General features: G+C 33.9%; 1 protein-coding gene across 5 annotated transcripts in view; it reads left to right on the top strand.

Annotated features, from left to right (window-relative positions):
- The window catches only part of wdfy4 (WDFY family member 4), a 235,119-nt gene that overhangs the window by 151,973 nt on the left and 66,791 nt on the right, over window positions 1-16,355 (top strand). For all 5 annotated transcript variants that reach the window (XM_039773975.1, XM_039773981.1, XM_039773989.1 and 2 more), the window contains 4 exons: window positions 10,849-10,997; window positions 11,138-11,258; window positions 12,070-12,155; window positions 12,246-12,308. In XM_039773975.1, the coding sequence (XP_039629909.1) occupies window positions 10,849-10,997; window positions 11,138-11,258; window positions 12,070-12,155; window positions 12,246-12,308 (419 nt within the window). The remainder of the gene's footprint in view (window positions 1-10,848; window positions 10,998-11,137; window positions 11,259-12,069; window positions 12,156-12,245; window positions 12,309-16,355) is intronic.

Below are 16,355 nucleotides of genomic sequence, written 5' to 3'. Positions count from 1 at the left end.
AATAAGTTACATCATCCTAGATAACTCAGCAACAGAAATGATTCACTCTGTACCTATATCTTAATGATGAATCATTCCGAATACGGGTGACTTCAAACAAGGAAACCCGCCATCAGCACGTTCCATTTGTGGATATTATAAGCTGGACCTGCTCTGTTTAAATGTTAACCGCTTTAACTATAAACCAGCAATGTGAACAGGTCTGACCTCATCTTACTGCCACCAACAAGCCCATTACTAACAGTAGCTGTTCTCCCATGATCTAAGCCTGAAGGTCTTGTGTATGTTTTTGGTTGTTGTTTATTTTTGTTACAGTTTTTTACAGTATCTATCTATCTATCTATCTATCTATCTATCTATCTATCTATCTATCTATCTATCTATCTATCTATCTATCTATCTATCTATCTAAAGCAAGATATTACTTTGCATGTTTAACATTTACTTATGTGTTAAGCACTGAAATAAGAGTCATCCATCTGATGACCCTGTGATACAATAGTGCATTTAAACTCACCTTATAATAAGTTCTAATATTTTGACATAGCCCTAGCCAAATTACGTTTTTCCACAGTTTGACACAATGTCTGCCCTTTTCTAGGGTTTGTTGCCTAGTACCCACTATAGCTAGTTTAGGATCATTTTCATTGTGTCACCCTGTAAACATGAAGATAAGACTTTTTGCAAACCCTTACAGGAGTTAAAAGTTTTATAGTAATCCAGACAAACAGATATACTATTTAGAAAACTGTGGTAGATCCACATAATCTACATATTTTTATAATGCAAAGTTCACTGACTGACACCTAACATAAACACTATTTCATGTTTAGTTAAAAAACTGAAATTTGGCAAGCTTGTACATCTAGGACAGTAGACATTTGCTAAGAAAGGACCTTTCAATGTGTCAGTATTTAGGGATAAAATCCCCTTACAATAGAAAAACTAAATATCCCAAAATGTCAAAAATGCTTTGACTAGTCTGAAATTGTAGAAGGAAGAAAATCTGATGACAGGTTATTTAAATTTGACAACGAGTTTTTTATTTGTTGATACTTATTAAAATTATGCTAACATTCAGGCTCTACGCCACACTTAGAGGTGGCTTTATGCAAACAATGGACTTGATAGAAGCTATTTGACAGCACCACTACCCAATATAGCAGATGACTGAAGAAGAGATGATGTCCTGGATAGGAAAAAAAAGAGACATAACTTTTGATGTGAACAGTGAGGTCTGAAATGGAAGAGAAACTTCAGTGAAGCTCAAGGAAGATGCGAAGCTGAATCATTAGCAATTGTGCTCTAAATGTCACATGCCAGTGCCACGCACTGTGGCTTTGAACATAGACATTGCTTCAATAGAAGCATAAAGGTAGGGGAAGAGATGAAGAGGCAAAAGTGATGCCCTCAGATCCAAAACAAGAGGGACCAATAGCATTAAATTTAAATATCAGGTCTCCCAAGAGGTACTCCTTCGTAATCTATATTCACATCTACGTACTTTGAAAAGTGACCTCATCACACTCTGCCACCAAAATCGTCTGCTTATTTCGAATAGGGATGCCCCACAACTCCCCATGATTTAAGAAGCCTCTAAAACATAGTGCCGACAGTAATTTTTTTTTCACCTCAAGCACTATAGATAATAACCCCAAAAGTAAAATATTCAATTCATTGCATGGGTGGACTAAATGTGCAGCTTGTAAATATCATTGCTGTTTCTAGAAAGTTGAAGTAAAACGTGATTCATTATAAACACTTTATTGTCTGCCTTGGCTGTGGCAAAAAAAAAAAAATAATACAAATTTAAATATATAAAACTGAGGAAAATAAGAAACCAAATACTTGAGTGACTTAATGATAATATTATTATTACTTATTATTTGAGAGAAACCTTTCTGCAACAACATATAAGATACAATTAGTTACATTTCTTTTGTTTTTCCTGTTGGAGTACAGACAGGTGAAGTGACTTGTTCAGGGTCAAACAGTGTCTGTTGCAGAATTTGAACCCACAGCCTCAGGATTTGAAGTCCTACACCACACTGTCTGCAATAATATTAGCCCTTGGTAAGAAAAAGCTGAAAATATTTATAAAGGTTACTTAAATATTACTTCTGTTACTTTCAATTAACTGACAGTGCTATAACTGAGCCCCCATTACTCTGCAAAATGTCTTGGACGAAGTTGAGTAACACAGCAAATTGATAAAATAAAGGTAAATTTATTTAAACTGATCAAATAAAAGGTTAGACCACCAACTTCAGTGTGCCTTACCTAGATTCTGCAATTGTCTGGAAGTTTAGGACAGGGATGTAACACCATTTGTCCATGAGAAATTTTTTCTGTGTTTTGATAATAGAGATGTAAAATGTCTGAAGTTTCACTTTAGAGTCTTCCATAAGTGTTAAACCAATTTGAAATCCAGGAACTGGGATTACCATGCTCAATTGTTTACATCATTATCATGATCTTCAAACTACTTACTGATCCCTTATGCATTAGAAGTATTGTCATCCAGAAAGACTCATCAACTACCTGGATGGAAATGCTTCAAATAAAATGAATCTGATTGTGAGAAAAAAATATCACACCTTCAGGCATGGAGATTTCCTTTGGGCTCTGTTACTTTCATTTTAAACATTCCAGATTTCACATGACACACTTTGCAAAGCCTCAGCCCACTGAGAGCTTTAAAAAATCAAAATCATACATTCACGTTTTGATACCACATTGAAGTACATGGTATTCGAATTCATGTTCTTGGTTTTTAGATATTACAATAGCTTCTGTCTGTGGGGTGCAATTCTGCAGGAGCAATGCAAAGTCTCAATAGTAAAAATGAGTTGAAAAATCAGACTCTACAGCCTACTTATGTTACATTGAAACAGCTTTTAAAAATGTATCAATTTCATTTTGAAAGTGAATCAAATTCGATATGAGCATGTACTGATACCTATCCTAAATCCTCAAAATTAACAAAAAATTAATTCATGAGGCAGTTGGGACCTAATGAACAATGTATATCAGCTACATGCTAGCTAACGTAGGACATCTGCAAATTGGTTAGCTCACTATGGCAAATGCTCAAAGATAATTTGAGTGGAATCACCACTTCCAAATGTGTCCACAAGACTCTCTTAGGAAAACATGTGTTTGAGGTCTGAAATTACAGAAAACGTGTAACAGATGGGCTGTATTTGCAGACTTTCTGTTTATGCATTTAACAACACTGTCATAACACCAAAATCTTCCTAACACAATTTTTAACGTACACTTTTTTAAAGGCTATAGAATTTTTACATAGGATCCGATATGTGGATGATTTTACTTCATTGCCACTAAAATTTAAACCGAGTGCATGAGGATGTCACACATAGAAATAAATGCCAGCAATTATGTGGTAGCAACAGACATTGTTGGCCCAAATAACATGGCAGTAACCATGCAGAACTAGGGAAAAAGAGTTTCAAAAACATATAAATGGCATCTAAATGGTAAAGAACCCAATTTCTTAACATATTTTAATAAGGCTGCTGTAATCACTTATAAAATCTTATTATTTTATATCTCAACTCTTCATACTTTCTGCATCCAACATTTCTTAAGATTTCAGTGGAGTGTGCATTTTGTGCTCTATAAATGCAAGTGTGTGGCTAAGTTTAAAGTCTGTTAATTTATGTCAGTGTTAACTTGAGTTATTATCTAATATTTAAGAACATTTCTCTGTCTCCTAAATTTATTTTAAACAGGTGTTTAATACTGTGAGGGAGTGCATATGAAATGTGAGCCTTGAGTCTTGTGAACTGAGAGAGAGAGAGAGAGAGAGATCTCATAGAAGATACCACAGGTGTTATGCCACACTGATCATACAGAAGTGCTGATTTACATGTATTACACATAATAGAGTGTCCATATGTACACACATTGCACATAATATAGTGTCCATTTTCATGCACACGTCCTACAGTAAGTCAAAGTTGAATTTTATACAGCACATGGTCATATTAATGATTCTGCTAAATTTACTTTGATGATGGAAGCAGCTATAATCCTAAGGAACTGAGTTGGATAACCATACCAACCAAGCAAACACATTCTGATGCACACGTAAGTGTGAAATTATTTCTAGCCAACTATTTTATAACTTTACTATTGCACATACAATTGTTTGGAATATTTATATTCCACTGGAGTGAGAGAACATAAAATAAACTGTACAAAGTAGAATATTGTAGGCGATGACGTGGTGCTAATGTTGAGTTTGCCCTTGTGCAAATGAGTCTAATAGAGATTTTCAGGTAGTATTGGACACAAGAACTTTCATTGGGATACAGTTGGAGCTGTCACAAAAATTAAATAGCCAAGTGTCTTCATGTGAAAGTTGTGTTTCAGGTTTTGGTTCTTTTGGACTACCTCAGCAAAGACATTGCCTTTCTTTATGAATTTATCAGTTGTGGGTTTTTGGTCCTCAGAAACGTGAAATTCTTAAATTTCCATTTTTCCCCATGGATGCTGATACAGTATGATGACTCCCTTAACAGAGCAGACACACACCACATCTCTGAACTTCACTGAGGCCCTGTTTCCTTGAGTTAACAACAACATCTCCCTTCACTTACTGGTTTTCAAAACCTGTGTTTACATTTTTAGATTTCAGTGGCACCTTGGGTGTTGTAACTGCATTGTTGTTTTGGAGTTCATAGATCAAGACCACACTCTCTAAGCATATGCTTTCACATTCGGGCATGATACGTGTGCTCTCTATGCCCCCAGTTGTTTCATCCTGAGACACTTTTTTTTAACTAGCTATTGAATCTTTTTGCAGTTAACTATGTAATTAACTCCATCCTCATCTTTCACCACTGTGACATTGTTTACAGACCTTCCCATTTTTTTCTTTTCTTTAGTATTTTCAGGTTTGATAAGACCTTTGAATTTGTCTAGCAGCTTGGATTTAGATCACTTTGCCTCCTTTATCTAGCAAGAAGTTTAAAACTGCATCCTATTTCAACATCATGATATTTTTGGTAATCACCTGTTGTATATGAGGTCAAAAGTCTCAGTCCATATTAAATATGCCATACTGAAGGCACTTGCCAGTATATTGACCTGTTACTGTGTGTTTCCCTCTACCTACCCCAGTTTCTGGGGGTACTGTGTCACTGGAATGATCACACTGCACTTTTTCAAAGAGTAAGATGCAGCTGCAATTGTTTTTAAATCAAGCCTGGAGTTCTGTAAAAATGTGATATCTAGTTTTTTTTTTCTGCCAGATGTAGTCACATCTGCTCACTCTTTCAATATGTAAACCAAGACCCTGGACTTGAGAGGCAGGAGGCAACATTTAAGTTAGCCATAAGGGTATCAGAAGAGACATTGTAAAGAAAGAGACTGAAAGAAAGGAATAGGATTAAGTAAAATGAAAGCTTGACATGTGATGGCAAATCCTACCATTAAGGACTAATAAATATATGCAGTGCACCCCCCATAACTGTTCCCTCATCAACTCTAAATCAATCAACACACTATAACAGCCTTTTAAAATCTTTCTTATATATTTTACAAGCAACATTACCTTTATATTTTTTTGATTAGCATAAATAAATAAAGAAAAAGCTATTACAAAAACCTCCACTTACCCCTACCCACCACATCACACCACCTATAAAATCCAAATAAACATAACACTTAAAAATATTGCTGCCTATCTTATGCAGTTGTTTCACCCAAAACAGCCCCTCCCTGCCCACAACCTCTGAACAAACATAACATTATGAACTCACTATGATAAACGAGGTCGAAAACAGTAGGAAAACCGCTACATAACATAATCAATAGCATATCACGCTCAAACAGGTTAAATAGCTTTGTTGCCCCTGATTTTTAAGAAGCCAACTCACCAATATGGCAGTATTGCAACCAGCAAGTTGAAGAAGGTAAATTCCATGAACTTCCTAAAGCTTAAAGATTGTGATGTGACAATGTCAATAATATAGAAAGACATGGTCTAGCTTTACTACCAGCAATGGTGTGCTATTATGGATGAATATTATGATAGACACACAGGCTCCAAAGGAAAATAATAAGACCAGAGGGTGATAACAGCATTGGAGCATCAGTGTACTTCATGCAAAAACCAACAGGAAGCCCTAAGGACTTCATTCATCACCCAAAGAGACATAAAAGTCTTTATGTGTATCTTGATGAAGAGAGACGTAATGACCAACAAAGAAAGTCACCAGCACTGGAAGGAACTAGAAGTTTTATGTGTGTTAAGAATGGAATTTCCCAAAGATGACGACATTATAGACAAAATCTGCTTTTGGCCTAGAAATTGTCAGTAGCTCCAAGAGCATACTTTGGGTCAAAAAAAGTCAAAGCTTTCCAAGGTATGAGCATGGATACAACAGAAACAGATGCAAAAACACTTCTCAGGAGTTGGTGCCTTCTTGGCCAAATCCAAGAAAGGTTGGGGAACAGATTAATCCACTGGCCCGCAAAGGAGAGACTGGAGATTTTCTAGGTTCCTGGAAAGCTTTCTAATAGGTTAGAATGAGAAGAATTTCTGTTAATAGTAAAACTTCGGTGACAACTATCATTCATTGTGAAAAAAGCACGCAAACTGGAAAATACAGCTGGTCACAGTTTTTTCAAAAATTCTATTGGGTTACATTCAATTCCATAGTTTTCTTTAATGCCTATCAAGCAACATTATTCCTTTGATTTTTGTCCTCCAAATCAATTAATTTGGGTATTAGAGATGAAAGTTGGCATTCAGAATCTTGTGTGTTATTGTCATGGCAACTCACCATTTTCACGCTAAAATCCTTCTTTGATCTCAGTTATACTGCAGTAATGTGTGCGGGTTTCTCCTTGAAACATGAAGTATATGGAGTTTCACATGACAACAAGCTGTTCCAAAACAAAATTCTTAATATTCTCATGGAAGGTAATCATATTAGTCTAAGCAGAATCTTCTGAGGATAACTCAGAAAGAGGGAACTTTGTTTCCTGAGCTGGACACCTTAGAATGGATTAATTTGGCAAACATCATTGGAAGCTTTGCTGAAGTATAGAAATGTATTTATTTATAGCTTTGAAAGGATATATGGGAAAAAGCAAATAGCCCCATGAGCTACCCTGTCTCCTGCACAATGAATCCGATTGTCTCACTTTGTCAGTATTTTTAATTTGCGTCACCCTAACATGTGTCCATCCACCAAAACGACTCGCATGATATCTCTCTGTCAATATATTAAGTCTTGTTCATACTTGTATGTTTTTGTTACTTTACTGTTTGCATCATTTTTTAATTGCTTTATTTCAAAACTATTCTAATTTTTTATGGAAGGAACAGTTGAAAGAAGTTGGGTTAGGTTTGAAGTATTTACTATTTACTCCTCAAATACTTTTTAACAGCCGCCAAATATATACAAGTGTAAAAATATATATTTTTTGTCAATTGCATCAAAAATACCTGTTTAATTGCTACATAATTATTACTCTAATAAACTTCACATGTATTGGAGTCTTTTTTATGGGATGGTGTCTGAAATCACTGGATTTATAATTATATTAATTATTGACATTTCATAGCAAAATGATCATCAAAGTTTTGACATTTCAGTGATTAAAAATACCACCAAAGTGTATAAAGTGGTGCCTCGGTAGTTATGCACAAAGAAGCAATGATCATGCTGTACAGGCCATTTGTTTGATTTGACAGATGTATTCATAAAAGCAGTAGGGGGTGACATCAGCTGTCTTGTTTTCATTTAGAAGGTTTCATTCCTGCTGTGATATCTGTCAGCTGAATAATCTTCCCCAAGCTCATTAATATAAAACCTCACTTTAAGCTGTCTTTTACCATACTTTACACTTTTGAGAGAGAAGATATGTGTGTCACTTTTCACATAACTAGATTTTTTTTAATCATTTTTATTGATCGAATGTTGAAATTTCATGCAACATAAAGAGGCTTGTCTAGTGTGGGGTGCATAAGCCCTGCAAACAGTGGATTTGTTTGACGGTATACCTTTATGAAATTTTTGATGTATGTTCTTTAAACAGTTAGTCCTCCTGCACACTTTTCCTAATTAATTCCATCTATTCCAATGAATGTGAAGGCCCTGTACACATTTCACAGTTTCCTTATTTTTCCATGGATTATGTGTTAACCAGGATGTAAAGTTTGTTGCAGACCTTTAGTGACAGAGTGTGTGTACCACATGATCATTAGTCTTTCAAGAAGATGTGAGGAAACATAGTTGTAAATAATTATTAGAACTGAATAGAAATAAACATTGTATTATCAAGATCAAGCAAGCTGGTGGTTTGAAATTAAACAAACTGCTCATTTGTGGTTACAGAATAGTGCTGTAGGTAGTCTTCCTTTAAAACTGTATTTCTAAGGTCAGTTGAATTTAATATTATGCTGATTATTTCATCTTTCATTGCATAAATGAATAAGATTTAAAGTTGGTTGATGGTGATTCAGTCTGCTTTATTTGTACATACTGTGCCGCCTCTTTCGTCTTTACCGCACACTGAATATATAAAACTCAGGTCTGAGATTTCGGCATTATTCGGAAAAAGTGGAGATTTCTCAAAAACAGAAATACAACAAAACTATAAACCTTTTGTTATCTTATGTGAGGTCAATTTATTTAAATTTAAAACCATAAGCAGTAATAGACCTGGTTCAGAGCATGATTTTACTTACAATGAATTATCACTTAATGTCAACAGACTAGAAGAGTAACACTTGAGAGTTCATTACTTGGTATTATCTACTCAGGAGTAGACTTTTAAAAGTGAATAATTCATGGTAAAATGCATTGCAAAAATCTCATTTTTTTCTATGCATATTTTTAAAAAAAAAACCAATCAGACAAAAAAATGAATCCTTAGGGCATTCACTGCATGGAAAGCTACTATTCAATTATCACAATTCTATTGTTTACATGTCATTGATTAATTCTTGTAATAAACACTGATCTTTTTTCTTGTACTCAGGGAGTGTTTATTGAAAGGAAAGGTTTATTTGATTTATATTAATTGCAGACTGCAGCCAGGAAGCTAGTAACCCATATGGTGTTGATATTTCAGTCCTGTGGGGATTCAGTTACGTTGATGGTAGAAAGAGAGACAGGTGCATGTTTGTTCTCAGAAATAAATAGAAACAATAACATTAGCCATGCATGACATAACAACGCTTTATCTGTTTTTCATATGTTTCTTTTAAACCTTATCCTGGATACTTGATCTATATATTTTTATATATAATTTCTTTGCTTTTATACTTGCTATATATATATATATATATAATATAAAGAGAGAGATTTTTTTTCTTCTTTCCTTTGTGGTTGCTAATATGCAGCATGTTAATAATTTTAATATTCTGTGGAAATACCATCACTGTTACTGACTTTTTTAACTTAACAAGGATACTGTTGGGTAAAGCCTGGTAAGGTACAGTGTTCACCCATTCTTTTTTTTATATGATAATTTTACTTTTTTAGCTCATACCTGTATCATTTTTGGTATGAACTGCGTTTGAAAAAGATCCATCCCTCCATTTTTGTAAACCTCATATGATCCCAATGATCTGTTCTGGCAGCATCAGGCACAAGTCAGGACCAACTGAAAAGGGCACATTTAGTCATCTAACCACAGGCCATATTCTAGTCTCCAACCAGCATAATACTTAATGTCATTATGCTGGAGGCAACTGGAATCCCCTGAGAAAACCCAAAGAAGGAATGCAAAATTTCCATAGCTCCTGAACAGACCATGATTTAAAGCCAGGCCCCCTGCAGCTGTCAGCACTCAGATTACATTTTAAAACGTTTTTCTGTAAGTAAGAAGTCTTAATCTAGATTAAAATGCACATTGTGGCTACAGTATATGATGTATTTTTGCCACTCAATCATGCATTTGTTTTTTCTTTCCAATATATTTGCTAACTTTTTCCCCCTGAATAATCAAGCCCTTATCCAGGATGGTCAATGGTGCTGCATCTTAAACAAAGGTAAATTCCTGCTGTATGCTCTACTTGTCTGTAGCAGTTCAGGAGCTTCAGTGACTCATCTCTACAAGATGACACTATACAATGAATGAGCCTAAACGTAAATGTGGTGTAGCAGATATCATAGTCAATCAATAGGCTGAGAGTTGTAGGTTAAAACTGGTATGTTGTTTGTTACAATAAATGCTTGCCATTAAAATTACTCTCATTGATCATTGATTTATTTTTTCAGATTAATATGTCTTTCAAATCTATTTTTGTATGCCTCTCTAATACCTTCTATGTATCATAACGCTATATGCTATAAAGTTGCATAAAATTACATATGTGAATGTTCTTGTGCGTAAAAAAAAAAATACACAGCCCCTAAAATTCGTAATAAAATAAAGCCAGTTTCTTGCCTCAAGTAGCACATTGCTTGAAATCATTAGACAAAGAAGCAACTAGACCATTTCTTTGTCAGATGACTTTAATAACTGTTTTTAAACCTGCTGGAATCCCAAACCTACCCGACTGTACTTTGCACATGAAAAAGTCCTGCCTTATGCCATCACAGAACCCACTCACACACATATACACTCACGATTGTCCTATACCGAAGTACCAATTAGCCAAAGCTTGGGGACGAGGCAGGAACATTGGAGCACCCAGAAGGAATCTACAGAGACGCAGGATTTGATCCCAGAATGCTGAATCGATGATGAAGCAGTGCTGCTGTACTGTTCTGATAAATATAACTGAAAGTTGTAATTATTTTAGATGATGCCAGATTTATTTTATCTTTTTCATTTAAATTTCACTGCACTGCTTTTCAGATAAATATAAAGCTGTCAGTGGCAATCTTGAAAGCCCATGTCATAGCAGAGGGGGTGCTGATGTTTGGTAAAGCTGATTTCTACATATGTGAAAATTTCACACTTTCTGACTCCAACGATGTCTTTTGTAAAATTCATCATCCTTCCAGGTAAAGTGAGATTTTATCATATTAAGTCATTACATGCTTAAACACAGCAAAACTGTGGTGGTTTGGGCTTTTTTGTTTTTAAATTGTTCTGCTCCAATTTGAAATCTCGGTCATTAATTAAGATTTGCATTTTGTTTCAGTGTTAGAAATTCCTTCATTTGTAGCTTGTTTAATAAAGCAGTACCTGGTGAAACACCTACCTGCTGCAGGTATCCTTTTCATGAAATCAAAGAAATACATTACAGAAGATTCCTTCATCAGGTATTTATTCCTGTGTGTAATTTATTAGAATATGAAAATTGTTGTGAATATGGTCAGATTGGGAATGCTTATGTAATCAGAACATTCTCTCATTTTCTTACCTGAGTGCTTAATACAAGAGTACAGTTTCCTGGGTAGTTTTTCTTCTCTTTTCTATATTTACAGTGTAGCTGTTTAAAAATGCTTCTCAGTTGCAGTCATACCCTGGGCTTTCATTCTGCTTGTTGTTTTTTTTTTGTTTTCTTTTTTAGCAGAGATATAAACAAAAGCTCTTGTAGCCCAGGTATTTCCTATGACATATTTATTTTACTGTTGTAATTGTATTTATTTATTTAAATGAATACTGGTATTTTATTAATTGTATAATTTCAAGTTACAAATAGAAAAACTAAAGTGAAAAGTAATAACAGTGTACATGCTGTTTTTTTTTATTCTTGTCATATTAGTTTGGAACATCTATATATTCATATTATACATAGCATTCGAATCCCAAAGCAGACTTGGCTCTGACACTTATCTTTTAGGAAAGTTGAATTTTAAGATACTAGTAAATTATTAGATGCCACATCTTCTTTGAGATATAGCAGTCACACTCATTATTAAAATTCTTTCATGGATTCCAAATATTAAAAAATATACACTTTATTTATTCATTTTCATTTAATTCTAGTTAGAGTAGAAGAGTATTAATGTTCAGGTTAAGAAGAAATCCTGTACAACAGAAATTTGTGATGTGGCTCTACTTTAGCAAGTGCTGGTAATTTTATACTTGTGTATTTATTTGTTTGTTTTTGGTGTTTTTTTATTGCAGGACAATGCACTGGAAATATTTATGACCAGTGGACATTCTCTGTTCCTTGTGTTTCAGAATAAAGATCAAATCGCAGCCTTTAAGAGGTAAAGTCAGAGAGCACTAAAAGAGTTTCCGTTGTCAATTTCTGATGTGCCCATCTTGGAGAGTGAAATTGATTTTCTGCTTTTACTTAGGTTTTGCTCTGCTGTACCTTCATTAAAAGGGAAAGGGGTCACTGAAGCCATTATTAATGTGCGGTAAGATCGAATGCATCCCACAGTTATATCAGCTTAGACACTTTTAAAACATAAGAGAGCTAATTGATATGTCAACACGCAGAGGAAGCCTGTAGCATACTTTACTGATGAAGTATATTTTCTGCCTCTGGGGCATTTTATAATAAACATATAATTGGATCAACACTTAACAGTCTGTACCAACCTTAACTTTTTCTTGGGACAAAGCACAAGTTCATCTTCAGTGCTGACAGCAATTCACAGTCTTTCACTGGTGCCCAATTAAAAAGCATGAAAAGGCTTCAAGAGGCTCCTCATAATGGCAGCAGGATCCTGTACTTTCTCACTCTGCTGCTGTGATATTGTGCACATGGGGTACACTTAGGAATCTCCAAGAGATATCCAGTGTTGCTACAGCCTTTCTTCAAGAGATGTTCTGTTTGGAGCATTAGCACTCTTGTTCTTGTAAAAAAAATATAAATAGAGCTTCTTCTTTTTAATGCTGCTATTATCTGTTTCATGTTCTTAACATATTGCATTTTATATTGCTACATTTTGTGTCATTAAGTAAGCATAACTTCAAGAAAAAAAAAAATCATAAGACCTACACTGCACTCCTCTCAAACGTAAAAAGTCTTATCTGGCATACTCTGCTAGTTTGCTAAATGAATATTTATTTTTCATGTTAGTTCATATACAGAAAACTGTATTTTGTTTGGAGCCTTGAAACTGTTTAAAACTCTTAATATATTATAACGTAACAGAGTAGTTTTAAAGAAGAAGAAGAATTGTGTTCTGTAAGAAAATTAGATTTCTTCTCTGCTCTATTTAAGATATAATGATTTGCTTCAAAGTCCTTTTTTGCTTGTTTTTTCATGTTTTATATTTAAAAGTAATAGCAAAAGTACTAATCTAAGTAAATGACAGTAGCTTTTGAAAATTCATTATATTAAAATATACCAAAGAGATCTAGCTAACTAGGTATGTTTACATTATTTTATTTATTTTAAATATATTTAAGTCCTGAGTATTTGTTCCTGTTTAAGAAAACATTATAATTACCATGTTTTTGACAGTCAAAATGTGAAAAGTAATAACTAAAAAGTAACAGAGTAACAGTAAATATTATGTTAATGTTTGTTGGTATTGCGTCTGTTAGTAGGTTAAAATAAACTAACATCTCAAAACAACATGTTTATTTACCAGTAAGCATTTCAGATGTGTGTACAGTGCAGTTGTACAGTTTGCTGCGCTTGCATCCCATAATGATCCCTTAGTATTTTATCGCTTAAAATAAAATTATTGTGAGCCCTTCAGGTGTAGCCAGATATAAATAAAATCACACAGAGCTTGACCAACAGTAGCATTAAGTCTTTTAATATACCATCTACAGATATGCAGTGCTTTTATATTGGCATAATTGAGGTTTGTGCTTAACGTACAATACCAGTAAAGTAAAATAACACATAGTGGCTATAATATGTAAGCTAAAATGATTTTTTAAAACATTAAATGACCAGAGTAATCAGTACACTGCTAACAAAAATGTTAAGTCGGAGATGTTTCCGCATTTGTAAGTAGAGAAAGCTGGGTAGTGAACTAATTAAATACTATATTTTACAGCAGTTTACCTCATTTCACTAGTCAATATTACAATGTCCTGGGATAATTATAGAATATAAAGAATATACAGAATCAAAGGCATATCTACATGTAAAAACTAAGTAACAACCACATTTAAAAATAATCTTTTAGAAAATGCTTGATTCTTACATATCTCAACCAGGATTTTAGTTGTATGTATCTTGAAAAGTTGTACATTGTCTAGTTTGTCAATCAAACTATATGCTTATAAATCTATGACCTGAGATTAGGCCTCTTTTATTTTATATTAATGCACTTTTTGTTTGCATTTATTTATTTCTAAGTTGCAATCACGAAGGACATCTACTGAGTCATTCTTTAAGTTCTACTTTCTGCTTACATTTGTAATCCATCTCTTAACCTTGTATATACTGCAAGTTATTGTCAGAAATAATTGATAAAAAATTTGAATTATTATAAGATTTTTTACAGTAACATCTTGATTAGGTTTATTAAAAAAACAATCTAAATGGAAAACTCTAATTATATCATAGCTAATTTTGTTTCACAATGAAATATGATTTTTATTGACTGTGTATGATTTGAATCATTATTTACTGGCAATTGATGTAGTCGCTGCACTGGGAGCACACATACTGTACACAGTTGAAGCAATGATGAACAGTTAGTTTGTATTAGGTAGAAAATGTTGCTTGATTAAGGATACAGCTCTATGAGAGAGCAGTGTTGTATAATGGCCTCAGAAATGCCTACATGAAATGAGACTAATTCAAACCAGGTAGATGTCTGAAAATGTATAATTGTCCAGAACCATAGAGAAATGATGTGAAAAGATAGGAGTTTGGACATGTTTTTGTATTTGGTGGCAGCTAAGATAAACCCAAAATAGGTAAAACTGATTCCCAAGCAATTATGTAGCACAAGATTGTAATTTAGACTAGTTTGTGTATGAAGCTAACCACATTTACTGTCCTTACTGTTTCAGTGTTACTGCTGGTTTGTGGTGTTAATGTATATCCTGTATATAAGTTATTGGAGAGCAACAACCTGTACAGAAAGTACAATCCTCTGTTGATTTGTAAGCATTACAGTTTCCAATAGGTGTCTTTACCATCAGCATTTAAAATAAATTTGAATTTTTTTAGCCTAGTTAAGTTTAACTCCTATATATTTTTTCATTACTGCTTATTGATGCTTGGCAAGTTGTGTTCAGCGTTTTGTAATTGGGTATATTTCGGGGATTCTGTATTTGAAACCATAGATGGAGAGGAGAGTTGTATTACAGTTGGCAAATCATTAGTTAGAAGCCCTGGGAAAACGTAAACACCTCCCATTCAGTTAGGTTATACTGGAATAAACAATCTACCGTCCTTATATGAGGAAGTGTGAATTTGTGAAAAATGGTTTGTTTGATTATTGTAGATTTATAAGTAGAAACATTTCTGTTTTCATATCTGTAATTATTGTAGTACATAATATATGCTATTTAGAATATCAGTACCTCTCCTTTTGAATTGTTTGTCTATCTGACTGGCTGATTGTCAAGTATCACTTTCAGAAATTTTCTTCTATTTCGTGTACTGCATACTTCATACACATATATCTTTTACAGGGCACAGCTATAAAGATTCACTTTTAAAGCAGACAGCCCTAGAGGAATTACAGTATAAGCACAAATATGGCAGCATATTATATTATATTATTATGTTATACATTTATCAGTATCTATCAGTATTTCTGCTTTTCACAGTTTTTTGTTCTTCTGTATTGCAGGTTACAAGTTTGGATCAGTAACATAAAAATTATGGGCAACACTTTAGTTTATGTACTGCAGATATTGCATCTATTACTCATTTACTTTTATGTAGCATGACCTTAACAAACACTTCTTTTGGTCTTCATAACACTTATAAAGCATCAGTAAAGTGTTTATTCATCTCTGCAATGTGGCCTACTAATAAAACTTCACTTCGGAGTGGCTTAACTGAGACACAGTTCTCTTGATATTACATATTTAGCATCAGAATCCTTCATATTAACAAGTCATTTTACCATCATGTCAATATGCCACACTGCACAGGGATGAATAACCTATCTGCTGATGTTTTATAACTGTTATGAAGACCAAAAAAAGCCTCTCTTAAGATCTTGCTAGATAAAAGTAAATGAGTAACAGATGCATTTTTGTCGTACTTAAACAAAAGTGTTACTAAATTATGTAGTTTTCATCTTGGCCAAAGCTTGTTTTAGTGCCTTCAGGATACCTGTAAAGCACCTTTTCCTGTATTTAGGAATTTGAATAAGTAGGTTCCTGTAGTGTTGTTCATGTAGATACATTTAGTGGCCAGTACTTTCATTGTCTTCATGATTCTAAACAGACTTTTTAGTGCAATCTCAAAAAAAAAAAATAATACCATTGAAAACGTTACAGGGAGTCCTCAGGTTACAACGTCTCGACATACA

The sequence above is a fragment of the Polypterus senegalus genome, chromosome 1 (assembly GCF_016835505.1).
Source record: "Polypterus senegalus isolate Bchr_013 chromosome 1, ASM1683550v1, whole genome shotgun sequence".
In the NCBI taxonomy this organism is placed as follows: Eukaryota; Metazoa; Chordata; class Cladistia; order Polypteriformes; family Polypteridae; genus Polypterus; species Polypterus senegalus.
Note: the sequence above shows the minus strand (reverse complement) of the source record. Positions and strands in the feature narration are given on the sequence as shown.